The 20,944-nt window shown below is 36.1% G+C and overlaps 1 protein-coding gene and 1 long non-coding RNA gene across 3 annotated transcripts in view; one reads left to right on the plus strand and one right to left on the minus strand.

The window, feature by feature from the left end:
• Positions 1 to 1,464: 1,464 nt before the first annotated feature.
• The window catches only part of LOC127857668 (sterile alpha motif domain-containing protein 9-like), a 72,493-nt gene continuing 53,013 nt past the window's right edge, over positions 1,465 to 20,944 (plus strand). For both annotated transcript variants that reach the window (XM_052394257.1, XM_052394258.1), the window contains exons 1-2: positions 1,465 to 1,793; positions 16,321 to 16,614. In XM_052394257.1, the coding sequence (XP_052250217.1) occupies positions 1,754 to 1,793; positions 16,321 to 16,614 (334 nt within the window). In that variant the 5' untranslated portion in view covers positions 1,465 to 1,753. The remainder of the gene's footprint in view (positions 1,794 to 16,320; positions 16,615 to 20,944) is intronic.
• Positions 8,682 to 9,266, minus strand: LOC127857670 (uncharacterized). The gene is made up of 2 exons (XR_008038545.1): positions 9,153 to 9,266; positions 8,682 to 8,872 (listed from the first exon to the last, which is right to left on the minus strand). It is a non-coding gene; the product is annotated as an uncharacterized LOC127857670 (long non-coding RNA).

Here is a 20,944-nt window from a genome sequence, read left to right on the forward strand (position 1 = left end):
TAAATAATATTTGTTTATTTTATGATATATTAGTGGGTTTTAATTTATTTTCAAGTATTATTCATGCAATAAAAATAATTATCAAATTAACAAAATATCTAACAATTGCGTATTTAATCATTTGCCCTAACAATTGCAAACAATTGCAAACATATTACGTTCGTAATATCATTATCAATGCACAAGCAAAATTGATCGTATCAGTAATCTTAATTGTATTGTTTGACAGGTATTGAAAACTAATTGGCAGATATTTTGAAAGCGTTTAGTTTTATTACCTAAATCATACAAATTTTACGCCCATTGTCTATCAAGAATAGGTAACGCCTGCTTTCATAAAATTAGCCAATCGCGTGATGGAGTGATAGACTCCGAAGCGCAGATCGAAATCACGTGTCAAGAAGAAAGCCAAATGCGGATAATTGCATGCGATCGCTCTTTGCTCCTGTCGTTGTTGACCCCTAATAAATAAGGTGTCATCGGCATTAGGGGGTAGTCTGAATAAACGTGTTTATTTAACAATTGACAGTTGCAAACTGGTAACTTATTTCAGAGGATACCCTAATTGCCAATTATGTCTTAATTGACAATTAACAACATGGAACAAAGACGATCAGGTGATACAAACAGTTAAGAGGTAATGGCAAAGTGGACAGAGAGCCAAAAGACCTGATGTGGGCCCTTATCTTCCAATGAACTGATGTCTTTGTATGATTGCAGAAAATGCTTTTTTTTGTTCCCAGCACATTTGCAAGAATGTTTTTGATTTTGCGAGTTGGTATTAAAGCTGCTCGCAGTGTTTTTGCAAGTAGATGAAAAAGTTTAATTCGAGCGCTGCATTTGAAGTCCCTTACAAAATCGAATTTAATTTGACTTCTTTCTTACTATAGGTAACTGGTTTTATTTCCAACCATAAGATACAGTTGAGCAGCAAACTGCATAAAACCAGATCAGACTGTGAGTAATTCGTTGGCTGTTCTTGTTTTATTCTGTTTGCTTATAACCATTAACAGTTGGCTTCTGAGTGGAAAAGAGTTAATGATGATAATGATATTTTGGGAGTATTTATCATTTTGATCTTGTTTCTTTTTCAGCCATCACAGCCATGGGTGGCATATTTCCTGTATTTGACATTGACTAGTGGACAGTCACTATGACAACTATGCTTACAGAAGCACCCAACATGGAGGAGTTCCAAAACTCCCAGCGATTTGAAAAGGCATGCAAACTGAACTTTGACATTGGAGGCGAATTGCTGCGACAGCTTGTTAACCATAAACTTTCGGTCATGAGTCAGCCTTTAGATAAAGTTTTACAAATGCCTCACAACCAGATGATGTTTCAAAAGCACTTACAAAAGAAGATATTGCATAAAGATCAAGTAAGCCTACTGAATTCAAACACTGTCTCTTTGGATAAAATGGACCTTTCATTGCTGACCTATCTCTTGCTAAATAGTTTTCAAATATCGTTGCAAAATCAGAAAGACATTTATCAACTGCGAAAATGTCGAAATGACCTGGCTCATCCCACAGGTGCTCACCTGAAGACTGATGATGTTTTCAACAGAACATTTGATTCACTGAAATCGATATGTTGCGATCTTGATCGCACATTGACAACCACAAACCCTGGCGTTAACGTTGCAACATATACTGATCAGCTGTTTTGTGTTGTTCAAGAGTTAAAAAAACAAAACCTTGTCACCCGTGTCAGTCATCGTTGTCGAATACAACTCTGCCAAGAAAAGTTAATGACTGAACTTTTTGAGAAAAATGATAGTTTAACAGAAGGTAAATTTTAATATTGACACTCCCTAATTATATGCTTTATTATATTTCCTTGCAAGGAATAGTTGTTTTTTCTCCACTATTCATTTTATGGTTCAAGCTACACCAATCATGAATTTGTTTGCATCTGTGTCAGTATTATACTTTGGTAAAGATTTGCTTGCAACAGCTCTTATCATTGTTCGTATCATAGTATCTGATATTCAATTGAAACTTCACACTTGTGTAAGGGACATTGTATAAGGTAATTAATCCATAACTCTGTTATTCACGCAAGCAGAATTATGCCCCTTTAAAATCTTAGATATGTTATGTTACAGCGATTTTTTGCCCAATTGGGATAAGAACCGGCACAAGCCCAATTGGCAAAAAAGTATGCGAAAAACCCTGAAATTGCGAAAATTCGTCTCGTCACATTCGGAAATTGGTGTAATTGATTTTATCGCTCACAAATACTTATAAATTGATATCTAAGTGTTGTCAAGTTTTCAATAATTATATTATCATGCCTACCTTCGAAGAAGAGGGGGTATATTGTTTTGCACATGTCGGTCGATCCGTCGGTTGGTCCGTCGGTCTGTCCGTCCATCCCAATTTCATCCAGAAAAGCCTTCCGAAATAATGATATCAAAACAAATTGGTGTTTAGAAAAAATAAATTGTTAGGTTAAATAGCATTCTAAAAAGTATATAATACGGAGTAGCGTTGTTACATGGGAGTCCGCAAGATCTGCTTTTGCATGTCATACTGTTAAATTTAAGACTAATCATATGGAAATACGACAAAAAAACAAATAATTTAAAAAGAGTTAATTGTGTAATAAAGCATTTTGTAAAAAAGGCTAGAATTGCCACTTTTATAGGATATAACTAGACATACAATACAAAGGTTATGCTCAGGTAATTAAGTTGGTTTTGGTGATTAGCTGGCGAGTTATAATTCTGGTACAAGTTAGCAATATATTGCAATACGGGTTTTTGAACTGACAATATATTGCAATACGGTTTTTGTTGCAGCACTAGTTCATATGGACATTGATCATGACTGACAGATGACCAGTATTGATTTTCAGTACTACAGGTCAAAGGTCAAGGTCACAGTGACTTGAAACAGTAAAATGGTTTCTGGATGATAACTCACGAATGCTTAGGATCCGGATGATAACTCATGAATGCTTAGGGTTAGGATCAGGAAAATTCATGGGGACATTGTCATGACCGACAGATGACGCCTATTGATTTTCAGGACTCTAGGTCAAAGTTCAAGGTCACAGTGACCTGAAGCAGTTAAATAGTTTCCAGATGATAACTGGAGAACGCTTAGGCCAGGTATCAGGAAAGTTCATAGGGACATTTGTCATGACCGGCAGATGACCCCTTTGATTTTCAGGTCAGAGTTCAAAGTCACAGTGACTCGAAGCAGTAAAATGGTTTCCGAATGATAACTCAAGAACGCTTAAGCCTGGGATCAGGAAAGGTTATAGGGAAATTGGTCATGACTGACAGATGACCCCTATTGATTTTCAGTACTATAGGTCAAAGGTCAAGGTCACAGTGACTTGTAACAGTAAAATGGTTTCCGGATGATAACTCTTGAATGCTTAGGGTTAGGATCAGGAAAACGTATTCACACAATGCCTGCCACTACAACTGACGGCCCATTTGGGGGGCATGCGTGTTTTACAAACAGCCCTTGTATTTACTTAGGTTTAAGCCATAGAGCTGGTTCTATGGTAAACTAACTAAATTTTGCATTTTTTTTATATTTTTTTCGAAACCTTCAATTGGAATTTTTTTTACAGCAATTGGGAAATTTGTAGTTTTTTAGCTCACCTGATTGCTCAGGTGAGCTTTTGTGACCGGTCTTTGTCCGTCGTATGTCCGTCCGTTAACATTTGCTCGCAAACACTAGAGGCCACATTTTTTGTCCCATCTTCATGAAACTTGGTCAGAAGCATTGTCCCAATGAAATCTCAGCCGAGTTCGAAACTGGGTTGTGCCGGGTCAAAAACTAGGTCACTAGGTAAAAAAAAGAAAACCTTGTAAACACTGTAGAAGTCACATTTCATGCCCAATCTTCATGTAACTTTGTCAAAATGTTTGTCTTAATGATATCTTGGGGCCATCCTTAAACAATTGTTTGTTTGGCATAACCCGACCCAGGTAAATTTGGGTGGGAAGGTAGGTAGGGATTTTATTTTATTTTTGTATTTTTTTTTTCTGACATAGAACTCCGACATATACCAAATTGAAATTTAATTATCAAATTAAGCTCCAAGTCTTCCGCCTCATGAAAGGAAATTGGTAAAGATTTTTCTGCACCGTCCGTATCACAGCACGTGTATTCGTAAGTCTATTTTTTCTATAAAGAACTTCGAAAATATAATATAATCGACAAAAAATACTTTATCCGAAAACGACAGTCCGAAAAATTTTACGCATTTTGCACATGAAATAAAATGTGCATATCATTTGACTACAGAAAATGAAAACAAGTAACCTACATGTAGCAAATACGTAATTTATATACTATTCGCAGGGGTTCTGAAATATTTTAAGAGTCTACTTGTCCACGGACAAGTTGGACCCACAAATTCACTTGTCCGTACCAAAGAAGTACTTGTCCGTTCTTTTAAGATTGATAAAGGAAAAGATCATTACTAATTAAGCAAATAATACAAACATACACTTTTGTTAACTTTTATTTTAACAAAATTAACTAGAAAATTCACATGAACAAAAAATACAAGAAAGATGTGCATATAATAAGAACACTTAAGTCACATATGATACTATCTCGGATATTTAATAATCTCAACATGACTAGAAAATTCACACTTCAAGGCTTCATCAAATTCACCTACTTTTATTTCATTTTTATGTCCCCCACTATAGTAGTGGGGGACATAATGTTTTTGCCCTGTCTGTTGGTCTGTTGGTCTGTCTGTCTGTCTGTTTGCGCCAACTTTAACATTTTGCAATAACTTTTGCTATATTGAAGATAGCAACTTCATATTTGGCATGCATGTGTATCTCATGAAGCTGCACATTTTGAGTGGTGAAAGGTCAAGGTCATCCTTCAAGGTCAGAGGTCAAATATATGTGGCCAAAATTGCTCATTTTATGAATACTTTTGCAATATTGAAGATAGCAACTTGATATTTGGCATGCATGTGTATCTCATGGAGCTGCACATTTTGAGTGGTGAAAGGTCAAGGTCAAGGTCATCCTTCAAGGTCAGAGGTCAATTATATGTGGCCAAAATCGCTCATTTTATGAATGCTTTTGCAATATTGAAGATAGCAACTTGATATTTGGCATGCATGTGCATCTCATGGAGCTGCTCATTTTGAGTGGTGAAAGGTCAAGGTCAAGGTCATCCTTCAAGGTCAGAGGTCAAATATATGTGGCCCAAATCGCTTATTTTATGAATACTTTTGCAATATTGAAGATAGCAACTTGATATTTGGCATGCATGTGTATCTCATGGAGCTGCACATTTTGAGTGGTTCAAGGTCAAGGTCATCCTTCACAAGGTCAAGGTCATCTTACAATGTCAAACATCATATAGGGGGACATTGGTGTTTCACAAACACATCTTGTTCTTTTTATGAAGTTCCTCATCATATTTTATTTTGCATTGCATGTGGCAACTGCTTTTCTGATGAGATGTCAGAGTGTCTCTCCTGCACACAGGCTGACCATTAAATAAACCACTACTTTTATCCGCTAATAAAGGAAACTCCTTACAAAGTTTACATTTAAACACACCGGCAACGTTTTCAAGCCAAGGGAAATCAATTAGCCAAGTCTCAACAAATTTTCGTTTCCGCTTGGCATCGTAGGCTTTATCATATTCATACTTGGTTTTTCTCTTCTTCTCCGACGCCGAACTGATTTAATTATTGGTCTGTTTCGCGTCATGGCTTGACGTTGAAGTGGTTTTATTTATTAAAAAAAACACATCTTATGTTCACTGCATGTCGATAGAACATGTATGCGGCCATTTGCAATGTACGAAAAATGTTATCTTATGCGTGATTGGCTGGTACTATACACATGTGCGCTGGTTTTTCTTCTGAAAATGTTATCTTATGCGTGATTGGCTGTTGCTATATACGCGTGGACTGGTTTACTAAATTAAATAATTATTATTGTAAAATTACACCTACATGTACCTTGCAGTTGAAAACGTGTGCCAGTCCACAGATTAATCATTAGCTATTTATATATCAACTTTCGTTTTTGATTTTCGGAAAATGGAGTAGTTTCGTTCTCGAAAAATGTTTACCACTAATATTTTACTTGTCCCCGGACAAGCCAGCTCTAAAAAACTGCTTGTCCGGAAGGAGAAATTGACGACTCGGACAACTCGGACAGCTTATTTTAGAACCCCTGATTCGGTTGACATATTACTTTACAATAGCATAGTTTGTGATTAAAAACAACCAATAATTATAACATTTTAATTTCAATCAAGCAGGGATGGAAATTAGTGGTTTCCCGTGAGCCCGGGGCAAGTAGATTTTGGCCTGGGCAACTCAATTTCAAAAGTTGGTAGTCTGGCCGGGCAATTTGTTTTTTTTTAAGCTTAAAACAATTCAGTGCAATAAAAATTGAATAACAATTGACCACCATGGATCAATACTAGTTAAATAACATTCATTATTTAGGAATAGGAAATGATTCAATTCAGGCTCATAATAATACATCATGCATAGAACATCTGTAATGTCAGCAATTTTTATTTAATTATCTTTTATTTTATTAAAAGAATGTATAATATACACATGTACATATTTCTGGGCTAGTTATTCTTTATCTGGGCAACCAAAATACTAAAGATGGTTGCCCATGCGGGCAACCAATAGTAAGAAGTTAGTTTCAATCCCTGTCAAAAACAAAAAGGTGCAACATCTTCGACATGTAACTCATTTTTTAATTATCATCCTTTAATTCAGATCGATAGTCGGTAGAAATTTGTAAAGTGATCAGCTTAAAAATAATTTATTGAGTGTTACGCTTCTTTTCATTTGCTTATTTTTTATACGACTTTTGCCATAGGCCGTTATATTGTAGGCAGACGACAATATCAACTGTGTATTCCATTATCTGCGCATGAATGACCCAATATTACCCGATAGCGAACTCAATGTTGATTGACCAGCTACCATATGCGCTTCAAATTGTTCGTGGAAACAAAGAGAAAAATAGTTGAAAAAAAACATTCCGGATTAAGATGGCGGATGTTTTTAATGAAATTTAATGAGATTTAAGCATATTCGCAAATTATATTTTTCTTGAGCCAAATTCGCAATACTTTCGCAAATGGCGAACGACAGCGTGAGCCCTGTAATAGTGAGCATTTATTCCAATAATAACACGTTCGCAATGCTCGCGCTGTCGTTCGCCATTTGAGTCATTTGCGAAACTATTGAGAATTTGGCTCAAGAAAAATCTAAATTGCGAAAATGCGAAAATCTAGTAAAATTTCGTTGAAAACATCCACAATTTTAATCTGGACTGGTATTCTATATTTGTCTCTTTGTTTCAATGATAGTGTTCACAATTTGAACAGTTAACAAAACCCGGTCTGTACCCGATTAGACATTGCGTGACCTTATTGTTAATGAAGTGCACATGGTAGCTAACCAATCAGCATTGAGCTCGCTTACACATGACATGACCTTGTCGAGTGAAACGGGTGGAGCTATCGGATAACAGGGTTTTACATTCATGTCAAATTTTAGGGGTCCCTAGGACTCCTGTTATTAATTTTCAGGGGTCCTGTCAATAAAAATGGGGGTCCCAATATAACTTAGTGATATGTTAGCAGTAAAGCACAAGTGTATGGTCCTTTATTCATGGCAAGTATTGTTTGCTTGTTTTTCACAGTACATCAAATCATTTCTAAATGAAAGCCATTGATATTTATTAAGTAATTCCGGCAAAAACTTTCGAGCCATTTTAGTGGCAGGGGGCATTATTTCAGTCCCACAGAAACCTTGCTCTTGTTTGGCTGATTCTGCATCTTTTGAACTACTTTGAAAGAATGTGCGTAAGTCACCTTGTTTTGACATTTTTGCAGATGAAAAAGGGAATTTTAAAATGCATGCAATTTGAGTTACAAGCAGCAAATGTATGCTAAATATGCTGGCTGTGTTAAAGTCAAGTAGTTAAAACTTAAAGTATAGTAATCAATTATTTACGTAAACAATAGCCGCGATTTAACACACACACTCATCCCGTCTGTAGATTTGCCACCGATTTTCATCGTTTTACATGGAAAAAAAGAGTGGCAAACGGTGGAGTATTGGAACATCAAATTTGATGAAAATTGGTGGAAAACAGTGAAAAAAAAGAGGACAGTGAAGAATTTACATCATCGATGGCATTTGGTGGCATTTTCTGGCAAACGATGGAGTATTGAAACAAAATGCCATCGTTTGCCACCCAGTGGAAAACGCTGTAAAATTTTACATTGTTTTCCACAGACCATGGCAAACGGTGGAGTATTGAAACAAAATGCCATCGTTTGCCATCCAGTGGAAAACGACGTAAAATTTTACATCGTTTTCCACAGACCATGGCAAACGGTGGAGTATTGAAACAAAATGCCATCGTTTGCCATCCAGTGGAAAACGATGTAAAATTTTACATCGTTTGCCACAGACGATGGCAAACGGTGGAGAATTTGGACAAAATGCCACCGTTTGCCATCCAGTGGAAAATGGTGTAATATTTTACACCGTTTGCCACAGACGTTGGCAAATGGTGGAGCAAGATGTACAATTAGTCATTGTTTTACGGATATTGATGGCACTTTGCATTCTCAGTTTGAATGTCACCTAACTGAAAAAAGGATAAATAAAATACAAATTAGGTAAAGAAATAATGTATAACAATTTATTATTTGAAGTAGACAATGGATATATACACTCTTAACAAAACAGAATATTTCAAGTACTCTAGTGTTTCACAGTCCTTCGTTTTATTTCACTCCTCCCTGTACAGGCGGCGGAACAACTTCTTTGCAGCCTTACTGGCATCTGTTATGCCAGTGATGTCTAATAGCAGCTGGGCCTGAAATAAATGTTTACATTAAATTCTGTAACTTTATATACAAAGTTTGAATTCCTTACTTTTCTTTTTGCTCAAAGAAAATTAGTTCTTTTACCAGCACTTTTCTGTGACATAATAAGACATTATAATAATTTTACAAATTACAGAGTAAAGATAAAATTGATTGAATCTGTTATAAGTGAATTGAGATCAGTAAGCAATAACTAATGCTTCAGTTTGCCACAGCATACTGTAGCTTTAAGTTATATACTTTTTGTAATAATTACTTTTGTGTACCCACCATAATTATGTCCTGTTGACAGGTAGGTCTTGACAATCTGGTTGAGGATCTGGTTGTTGTTGCTGGATTTGTTTTTGCTGCGGTTGTTGTTACTGGGGTGGTTGTTGCTGCTGCCGGTTGATTGCTGCTGGAGTTGTTGTTTTCTCTGCTGCAGTGGTTGATGCTGTTGGAGAAGTTGCTGCTGTTGGAGAAGTCGCTGCTGAAACTGTTGCTAATGCTCTGTAAGTCGGCCATCAAGCTGTCGAAAAAAGTATGACAAACCATAGAAATCAATAAATCTGTAGTCATCTACCCTTAATATTGAAGTCCTACTGGTTACTCAAATAAATGTAATTTTGATCTTATATCACGTTTTGAATAAGTCAATTTAGTAGATACATTGTCAGGTTGCGGGATAGCTCATGCAGTCTGTAGAACACCAGCCAAGTTAATGATCACTTTTTGCTCAGGTTAGATTAAAACTAAACAAAATTATGACAAAATATATTTAACACATTATCTTTTTATTTTAACTTAATTTGTTGGAATGATAAGTACAAATTTAATATTGCTACAATTATAATAATGTTTAATTCTAATTTCTATTGGTAAGAAAATGCACAGTGAAACATAAAAATTTAATTAATTAATTTATTATTATAAACATTAACATCATTAATGAGCATTGAGTGCTCATCATGCACAGCACAAAACTCCCTTTAAGCATCTGTTCCCTAGCATGATAAACTTCCAATACTACATTCAACCTTATTAATTTATACACATTAGGTCTAATTACTTCCTTAATCAAGCTGCAAACTGCACTTATTGTAAATTCGTATTACATCATTTAAATTAATATTTGCCATAAATATCACATCAAAAAAAATTCTACAATGATGACATAAGAAGCATTAATTTTAAGGAATATTTAGAAATATTATGAAAAGCACAAACCTTTAGTTGTTGTTCTATTCCTAGACAGACTGCTGAAACACTGTATTCATCACTCTTTAACAACACTTCATGTCACTATCCAAATGATATTAATTATACATAATTATTTTAAGAAATTGTTGGTAATGGAATAACTCATCTCTACTGTTTGTGAAATTAATTTAGTTTCATTTTAACAACAAGTTAAACCTGTATATTTTCTAACATGTGTACCGGCCAGTATTTCAAACCAAGAGGAAAACCATCTGTGTTTGAATTCAGCCAATCAGAAAAGGCTGTTAAGCCAACGACACACAGTGCAGGGCTTTTTTTCCTTCTTTGCGATTGGCCGTGGACGGACATTTCACAATTTTGACACGGCCAATTCACAAACCTGACATGGCCGTGAATATTTACAAAAACGGCCGTTTTAAATCGTGAAAAACGGACTTTTTGTGCTCAAAACTGTCAAAAACGGCCATTTCGGAACAGATATATAAGTTTCATAACCTCGTTTTTAATTCCGAATTCGCGAAAAACTGTCGACTCGCGTTACCGATGTTTGTTTGTTTTAATCGATTTTAAAGTGTTGTGTAACCGGTGAAACCGGCGTAAATAGTAAAAGCTCTGCCCAGCAACGTCACTATAAAAAATGGCGACGCCGAACGCTCTCTACTACACGAAGAAAATTAAAAAAAAACGCAAAATAATCCCGATTTATTTAAATTTGGGATAACAGTAAAGAAACAAAAGCTTTCTACAGAAGGGTAAGATTTGAAACATGCACATTGATAACATTATAAGGAAAGTCATTTGATAAAAGTGAAAGTATCTGCCGCGGCTTATGTATTGATGGAAGCTAGTCAAAACGGCCCCTAGTCAAAACGTCCCCTAGTATTGATGACCGAGACTTGTTATTCGTATCTGTTTACGATTGGAAATCTTGGTTAAAGTACATGTAATAATGTGGTTTTTTCATATATATTTTTTTCATTTAAATGCATATTCATGACACATATTCATGATTCAAACTTTGTATGTAGTCTATTTATGCTTTGTGAAAAAATGTGAAAAATAAAATAACTTGTTTACATTTCTTACAAAAGTACTGTTTTTCAATGTATACCTAATGTTTCAGATCAAATGACAACCTCCCAGGGAGATCATTATACACTGGCGAGGGTCAGGCTCACAGAACATGAAAATTATCATGAAGAAGGAATTTTCCTCTTCAGATTTTGAGAGAATTATTGACATTTTCAAGAGTAAAAAGAACAGAATTCTAAAGCTGTAAAGTCCAGAACATGTCTGAGTTATGTGCCCTTGAAATGTTCTATGTTTATAAATGTTATTCCTGTGGTAAAGAATTGTTGGGACCAGGTATTTTAGTTGCATTTGGTACATGAATAATTTTTTGCAAATCAGATATATGTATATGTGTTGTATCAAATACAGTATTCATAGATGGAAAATATGCCTTTATTGCATTATTTAAGGAAATTTTGATAATATTCAAGTGTTTAACATGCTTTAGCTATGCTAATGCATTGAACTTTGAATTTCACAATTTAAAGTAGTTCGCGACTCGTTTTTTCACAATTTTAAGAAGTTCGCGACTCAATTTTTCACAATTTTGAAAAGTTCGCGACTCAATTTTTCACAATTTTGACAAGTTCGCGACTCATTTTTTCACAAAGTGAGGGGCCAGGGCCGCTTCACAAAGTCAGGAAAAAAAGCCCTGCACAGTGGTTATCAGATAGTTTGTAAACCTCAGCTGTAGTTGCTGTAGTTTGATATTCAGAGAGAGTGTATGTAACTTGAACAGGGTAAAGAAATTTTTATTTGTAGAAATTGCTTTGCAAGTTACAACAACTACCACTGCTGCTACAACAACAACAACAACTGCTGCTGCTGCTACTGCTGCTGCTGCTACTGCTGCTTCTACTGCTGCTACTACTGCTGCTACTACTGCTGCTTCTACTACTGCTACTACTGCTACTACTACTACTACTACTACTACTACTACTACTACTACTACTACTACTACTACTACTACTACTACTTCTACTACTACTACTACTACTACTTCTGCTACTACTACTACTTGCAACTACTACTGCTACTACTACAACTATTACTACTTCTACTACTATCACTACCACCACCACCATCACCACTGATACTACAACAACTACAAAACTGCTATTACAACAATAACTAAAACAATAACAACAGCAACTACTTCTACTTCTACTACTTGTACTGCTGCTGCTACTACGACGACAATGACAACAACGACGACACCACTGACTACTACTACTGCTACTACTGCTACTACTGCTTCTACTACTTCTACTACTACTACTACTTCTACCACCACCACCACCGCTACTGATACAACAACAACTTCTCCTACAACTCCAACAACAACTATTACTATTACTACTACTACGTTTACAACTACTACTACTGCTACAACTTCTATCACTACTACTACTAGCTATACTACTGCTGCTACTGCCTCTGCTACTACTAATACTTCTACTACTACTACTACTACCATCATACCACTACATCCGCCACCACCACTGATACAACTACAAATGCAACTGCTACTGCTCTTACAACAAGAAACAGCACTCAGATTTGTTTTTTAATGCCTATGTCTAGAATACTTGTAAAAATGACAAACAGTGTTTTCCGCACACATCTGACTTCTGAAATTGCCTGAAATAACTAGTCCTAACTTTCCCCAAAAGTGTATTTTCCGTGTACAAAATCAAGCTTTGTGCAAACAAAAATCTACTTTCCGCCTATAAAAACCAAATGTTCGCAAAAATATGCGGACAAATTTTCTTGAGCATCCGCAATCTCATAAAAAATCAAATATCCGCACATTTCAGTCTTTTTCCCCATTATTCCGCATATTTTCTTCATAATTCCGCATATTTCTGCATATTTTTACTAGTTTTCCGCATGGAATTGCGGAAAATGTCATTTAATTATATGAACATTCAATTTAAATTAAAAGAACTGTTTTTCGTTTTCTGTTCTGTCAGAGAGCATTTTGTTTGAAAATGTTCTAAGTTGTTTTTCCACCGTTTGCCACTCAGGTTTTCTTGCAAAATTTTCTAAGAGCCATTTTCTCCTATTCAAAATGTACATTTTCCACTTCAAAAAATGACAAAGTCCTATTTTTCACCGTTTGCCATCAAATTTCCACCGTTTTACATCGAATGCCACTGTTGATTTCCATCGATTAGTGGAAAACGATGGCATTTTACCATTTTCCATCGTTTTCCATCGAATTTTCACCGTTTGCCACACTTTTACATGGCAAATGGTGGCATTTGGTGGAAATCGGTGGCAAATCTAGAGACGGGAGTCTATAAAATTAAAGATTGTATAATGTATTTATTTTAACAGTTTAATCTTGCTTGCCAGATAATAAGCTATCGTAACCTGGGTAAGCTTTTCTTTCTTAGCGACATAAATAGCTCGCATTTACACATTGTAATCTCAATTCGGGACTTTGCACCTAGCAACAGCAGGTGTGCGCTAATACGATTGGTCGATAAGTCAAACAAGCGAGACAATCCTACATCCTTCTAGAAAATTACGTACTGCAGTTGTTTTTCAGATTTTCTTGTTGATATTACGAGAACCAATACGTCAAAATAATTGTGCGTCCCATGGTACACAAACCAACAAAAATGACAGGTCCTGACTGGCATTTATGCGTATTTGACGCAGAATATCGCTTCCCGTAAAACCCTAGGATAATATTGGGTCATTCATGCGCAGATGTTGTATAATTTGAATACACATTTAATATCGCTGTCTGCCTCCAAAAATGATGCCGGTTGGTTGAAAAACATGGCCACCTTGGGGGCGGGGCATTTTTCCTTATATGGCCAGAGCTCCAGATAAGGTTTTGTGAAATTCTTAAATTACTACCAGATTTTCAAAAAGAATTCTTTACTCTGAAATTTTATTCTTAATGTTACTACTAAGTTTTGGAAAATAATTCTTATTTTTTATAAATGACCTAAAAATAAATAATAATGGTTATTTTCATGAAAAAAAAATCAAAATAAACATACTAGCAACTTTATTTATAAGAGTTCAACAGTGTCTTTTCAGTATTATACAATTTTATTTTTCAAATACCTTCATATGACCAAACTGTGCTTAGGATACATGCCTTAGATGAATTTTTACATATTTCACAATTAAAACGGGTTTCCCCTTCAATTTTTTCAACAATTAGCCACGGGACTTGTCCCTTCCACTCGTTAAATGTTGTTTTTTTGTGTTTAAGTTTGGACCCGTCGTGTCGCGTTTTTTGTTTAGCTTTTCCGACTGTGTCGGAAACTGAACATACAGCATCGTATAAGATCTTTTCTATAATGTCTTTCTAAACTTTTAACTTCTGCTCACTTTGCGTACAATATGTTAAAAGCGTGTTTTTGGACGCTTTGCAGTTTTTTAGGACGCTCTCTGGGCGCCGCCATTGTTTTTGACAGATAGACTGTATACGCAGCTTTTATTGGAAAAAATGCGCTTTGTTAAACAAACCCGATAACCATTCTAAATAAGCACCGCAAAGATCTTTAATACGGGAAAAGAACTCAATAAAAATCGATACGAACCGATGTAAAAATAATATTCGTAACTTGATTTTGTAATTCTTAATGGTACGACAAGATTTTAAAATAAATACGTAACGGACTTGAAAATGATTCGTAAATACGAAAATACGACCCTTATCTGGAGCTCTGGCTATAGTAAAACTTTGTTAACACTCTAGAGGTCACATTTATTTTCCGATCATCATGAAACTTGGTCAGAAGATTTGTCCCAATGACATCTTGGTTGAGTTTGAAAATGGTTTTGGTTGCTTTAAAAACATGGCCGCAAGGGGCGGGGCATTTTTCCTCATGGCTATTTATGGCTTTGGTAAAACCTTGTTAACACTCTAGAGGCCACATTTATTGTCAAATCTTCATGAAATTTGGTCAGAAGATTGGTCTCAATGATATCTTGGATGAGTTTGAAAATAATTATGTTTGCTTGAAAAACATGGCTTCCAAGGGGCGGGGCATTTTTCCTTAGATCTATACGGCTATATTAAAATCTTGTTAACACTCTAGAGGCCACATTTACTGTCCTATCTTCATGAAACTTGGTCAGAAGATTCATCCCAATAATGTCTTGGAAGAGTTTTAAAATGTTGCCAGTTGGTTGAAAAACATGGCTGCCAGGGGGCGGGGCATTTTTTTTATATGGCTATAGTAAAACCTTGTTAACACTCTAGAGGCCACATTTATTTTCCGGTCTTCATGAAACTTTGTCAGAAGGTTTGTCCCAATAATATCTTGTTATATCAGGTGAGCGTTTCAGGCCCTCTTGTAACATGTATGCTCTGAAAATTCAGAATGAGGTTTGTGGAAAAAAATGCTTCTGATATGCAGCTTAAACTGTCATTCAATGTAGTAGGGTAGGGTGGCATATAGCGGTTGCACTGTCTGTCTGTCTGTCCGGCATTCTGTTTTCTGCAGGTTTTTACACAACGCTTTAAGATAAAATTCGTTCTGGTCCGTTAATTTTTTAGGAAGATACGGTCCTTATACTGATTTAAGGGAAGTAATAAGCTTTAAAGGAGATAATTTTTAAATATCATTTGGCAGGAACAGGTCATTTTGACAAGGGAAGTAATATTTTCCCATGCAATGCTTTCAGATATTCAGCTGATTTTTGGTATGCAAGTCAACATACATGCCCTACAGATGAAGTGTGAAATTCGTGCCTGTCTGTAGTAATGGGCCTTGTTGTTTCTAAAATAGCTGCAATGGGACTTCAAAACCTAATTGGGGCATTGTGTTTCACAAATGCAGCTCATGTTTTTGTCCCCTACCGGTTTCACCGGAGGGGACTTATGGTTTGCGCGCTGTGTGTCTGTCAGTCTGTGAGTCTGTCACACTTTTCTGGATCCTGCGATAACTTAAAAAGTTCTTAATATTTTTTTCATAAAACTTAAAACATGGATAGATGGCAGTAAGGACATTATGCACGTCATTTCATTTTTTTTTCTAAGTCAAAAATTCTGGTTGCTATGGCAACAAATATAACAAAATATTTTATTTTTTTCTGACAATGGTGGGGCAGGTAGTGGACATACATTGCTTGGCAATAGTCTTGTTCTTATAAATGTTTGATTTTTGTTGTTATGATTTTTATATTTCTTGTGCAGATGACTGTTTAGAAACCAAGTACCAGATAATCATGGGTACGCGTTGTATCGGAAGGCATGTTGATGTTGATGTTCTAGTCGACAAATTGAGGAGTAAGGAAATTGTGAGCCATCAGAAAAAGCTCGAAATCCAGCAGGAGCATGACACTGAAGAAAAGGCTTCCCTCTTGGTGTTGGATATTACATGTATACAGGAGAGTTATGAAAACGTATTGAAGTTCCTAAAGTGTTTACAGAAGGACTATCCACTTGTTGTAGAATGGATAAAGGGGGATACAGATGATAAAGATATAGGTTTGCTTTTCTTCAATATTTTGATATAAAATGTAGAAATCAAGTTCATGATGTCAGTTTTGGTAAAGTTGTATTCAGGGGGCGGGAGGGTTGTTTAAAAAATGATGGGGCCCCATTCCCAATCTCAAAACGTGTACAGGAGACCTTTTTATACGCCCGTCTGTCCGTCCGTCTGTCCGTCCGTCCGTCCGTCTGTTAATGTCGTACGCTACGTCAAATATCCTTTGACAGATTTTCTTCAAATTTTAACACAATCTTAATATTGATAAACCCTGATCCCCTTTCGTTTTTGACGGAATTCTGAATTGTCGTTCCAGAGTTATGGGACTTTGTTCGTCAAAATTTCGTGATTTCATTGAATGTCCTACTGTAGCTCAAATATCCTTCGATGGATTTTTTTCAAATTTCAACACAATCTTAATATTGATAAACCCTGATCCCCTTTCGTTTTTGACGGAATTCTGAATTGTCGTTCCAGAGTTATGGGACTTTGTTCGTCAAAATTTCGTGATTTCATTGAATGTCCTACCGTAGCCGTCCGTCCGTCCGTCTGTTAATGTCGTACGCTACGTCAAATATCCTTTGACAGATTTTCTTCAAATTTTAACACAATCTTAATATTGATAAACCCTGATCCCCTTTCGTTTTTGACGGAATTCTGAATTGTTAGTTATGGGACTTTGTTCGTCAAAATTTCGTGATTTCATTGAATGTCCTACTGTAGCTCAAATATCCTTCGATGGATTTTTTTTTTTTTTTTTTTTTAGTATCCCTGAAAAATTGAACAAGGTGAGCTTTTTTCTATTCCGATTGTACACTACCACTTACCTATCTACATTTCTCTTTTATTATTGGTCAAAATATCTATAACAGGTTTACTTCAACTCCATATCCTCTAAAGAAATGCATACATATACTCAATAAAAGATATGGTATGAATGTCAAGGAGACGGCGCTCCATGCTCATGTACTTATAAAATAAACCATGTATTCAAATACAAATAAACTGAAGTAAAAAAATGATTCAAAGGGTTATTTATTACCTTACTACTTCATTGGCGAACGACGGGCGTATCATGCGCTCATGGCGCAGCTCCTCAGTTTAATTAGAGCTGTAACGATTCACCCATCATTTGATTCCATTCGATTTCGATACCAAATGGTCCGATTAGATTATTTTCGATTAGATTCAAATCGAACTATTTGCTGCTTATTTTGCAAACTATTTCATGTTTGGTTTGTCCAGAGCATGAATTGATATGTTTGGTATTTGTTTTTAACTTATTATGTTGTATATTTAAAGTGTTTAATTTTTGAAATACAATTTAAAAACGCAACATTGTCTTGTAAGTAACAAATTTATTGAACAAAACTTCCTGTTGAGTTATTCTTAAATAACATAAAATGCACAATGTATAACATGTGTTTAACAGGAAAAACAAAAACAAAAAAATCATGTAAGTATATAAAAAACTTCCAGTTGACTTCTTATCAGAATGCACACAGTTTAGTAAACAACCATATTGGCAACTTACTTCAACAAAACACGTTTTGCAAGTTGCCTTTGCATCAGAACCTTCTCGAAAGCCGAAATGTTCCCATACTTTTGATTTTAATTCTGACGGTGCATTGAAGCCATTTTACCGGCTGATGTAATACTCAGAATGTTATTCATTCATTCATGGATGCCATATTGGCTATTGATCAATCACAAGACGTATTACAAATGACAAGAACATTTAGATGACGGATTTGGAAAGTAAGGTTTTAAATGCGGATCAATTGGGATTGCAGTGAATCAAATCAAAATTTGCCGTATTGGTATCGAAATCGAATCGGCGGCGTTAAACTGGTTTTTCGATGCATCGAACCGAATCCTTACAGCTCTATTTTTAAAGTACTACAAATTTTTCAAACAAAAGTGAAAATCTCAGCGTTCTCTTGTCTATTCTGCAATCAAATATTATAGCCCACGCTTTCCACCAAGGATGAATGATGTGATGTTGTACATTTAGAATAATTTGTGCAGGCTTAACATAAAATACATGATAACTAGGGATGGCAACGAATACTGATTTTGGTATTCGAATATTCGGTCACCCTTCTGATCGAATATCCGGATATTCGGTCAACATCTGTTGATTTTACATCTGTTGGAAAACAAATCAACAAAATCAACTTTGTTTACCTTACCATAACTCCATGAATTCTACTTTTGTTTTTACCGGAATTTCACCGGAAGTGACTTAATATTGACACCGCGTTGCCGTCGCTAATTCGAAGTTGATTTTGTTTATTATTATGCGCCCCTTCAAAGAAGAGGGGGTATATTGCTTTGCAAATGTCGGTCGGTCGGTCTGTCGGTCGTCCGTCCACCAGGTGGTTTCCGGATGATAACTCAAGAATGCTTGGGCCTAGGATCATGAAACTTGATAGGTACATTGATCATGACTCGCAGATGACCCCTATTGATTTTGAGGTCACTAGGTCAAAGGTCAAGGTCACGGTGACTTGAAATAGTAAAATGGTTTGGATGATAACTCAAGAACGCATATGCGACCAACAGGGCGAACTCTGAACAATATAACTGAAGCAACTGGTCTGTAATCCTAAATCTATAATTATCAGTCCAATGAAACATCATCATTTGAGTAAAATAAAGTGGATCAGTAAAAATATTATCAGAATATGAGATTTTTTGTATATTTTGTATATTAAATATTGTGTTAATGTTTAATTTTGTTGATTTATATAAATATAAGCAGGACAGGGGAGGTAATACACTATTATATCTTTCTTATTTACAGGGGAAACAAATGCAATAAGTTTAAATTTCATGTTTAATAAATAGAGGATATTTGTTCATGTCAGTGTGAGATCATATTGTATTTTTTTTCATTGTCCCTTGACATATTGCTTTTATATTTTGCATACTTGTTAACCAACATCACCCAAACCTATATTTCCCCCCCAACCTCACCCCCCCCAATTGTTTTTTAAAACATCATCTAATAAATTACCACACCCCACATTATACCCCCCTCTCACCCCCTTACCCCCCCCCAAAAAAAACATTTTTTTTTAAACATCTAATAAATTACCACACACCCCACATTATACAACCCCCTCACTCCCCCCTACCCCCCTAACCCCCACCCCCCCCCAATTTTTTTTTTAAACATGTAATAAATTACCACACCCCACATTAATACCCCCCTTGAACTCCCCCCTACCCCCCCCCCCATACCCCCCCCCACCCCCCATTTTTTTTTAACATTTAATAAATTACCACACCCCCACATTATACCCCCTCTCACCCCCCCCCCTACCCCCCCCACCCCCCAATTTTTTTTTTTTTAAACATCTAATAAATTACAACAACCCCACATTATACCCCCCTCTCACCCCCCCCCCTACCCCCCCCCCCAATTTTTTTTTAAACATCGAATAAATTACCACACCCCACATTATACCCCCCTCTTAGCCCCACCCCCCTTACCCCCCCACCCCCCAATTTTTTTTTCAAACATCTAATAAATTACCACACCCCACATTATACCCCCCTACCACCCCCCCCCAATTTTTTTTAAACATCTATTAAATTACCACACCCCACATTATACCGCCCTCTCACCCCCTACCCCCCACCCCCCCCCCCTCCCCCCCAAATTTTTATTTTTCCTTTTTTTATTTTTGAAAGATCCTCTAATAAATTATTGAATATGAACAATTTCCCCATGATGGCTTACGTTATATTGTCAAGCATTCGAATAGTCGAGCGCGCTGTCCTCTGACAGCTCTTGTTAGGTCACAAGGTCAAAGGTCAAGGTCACAGTGACTCGAAATAGTAAAATGGTTTCCGGATGATACCTCAAGAATGCTTACGCCTAGGATCATGAAACTTCATAGGTACATTGATCATGACTGGCAGATGACCCCTATTGATTTTCAGGTCACTAGGTCAAAGGTCCAGGTCACAGTGACTCGAAAGAGTACAATGGTTTCCGGATGATATCTTACATTAGGTTAAGGGTCAAGGTCACAGTGACAAAAAACATATTCACACAATGGCTGCCACTACAACTGACAGCCCATATGGGGGGCATGCATGTTTTACAAACAGCCCTTGTTAAACTTGAATGACAAAAACTGTTTTTAAACTTTTAATATTGTACATCAACAATAGAACGAGAAACATAATATTTACATGGCGACAAAACAATTACATGAAATTACGTGAAATACTTCCAAGCAGCGGAAGGTGTAGATGGCATTAAAGTGATTTGACAGAGATTTACTTTATTCGTGTAGCAATGGTAATATTTTCAAT

The sequence above is a fragment of the Dreissena polymorpha genome, chromosome 14 (assembly GCF_020536995.1).
Source record: "Dreissena polymorpha isolate Duluth1 chromosome 14, UMN_Dpol_1.0, whole genome shotgun sequence".
Taxonomy (NCBI): domain Eukaryota; kingdom Metazoa; phylum Mollusca; class Bivalvia; order Myida; family Dreissenidae; genus Dreissena; species Dreissena polymorpha.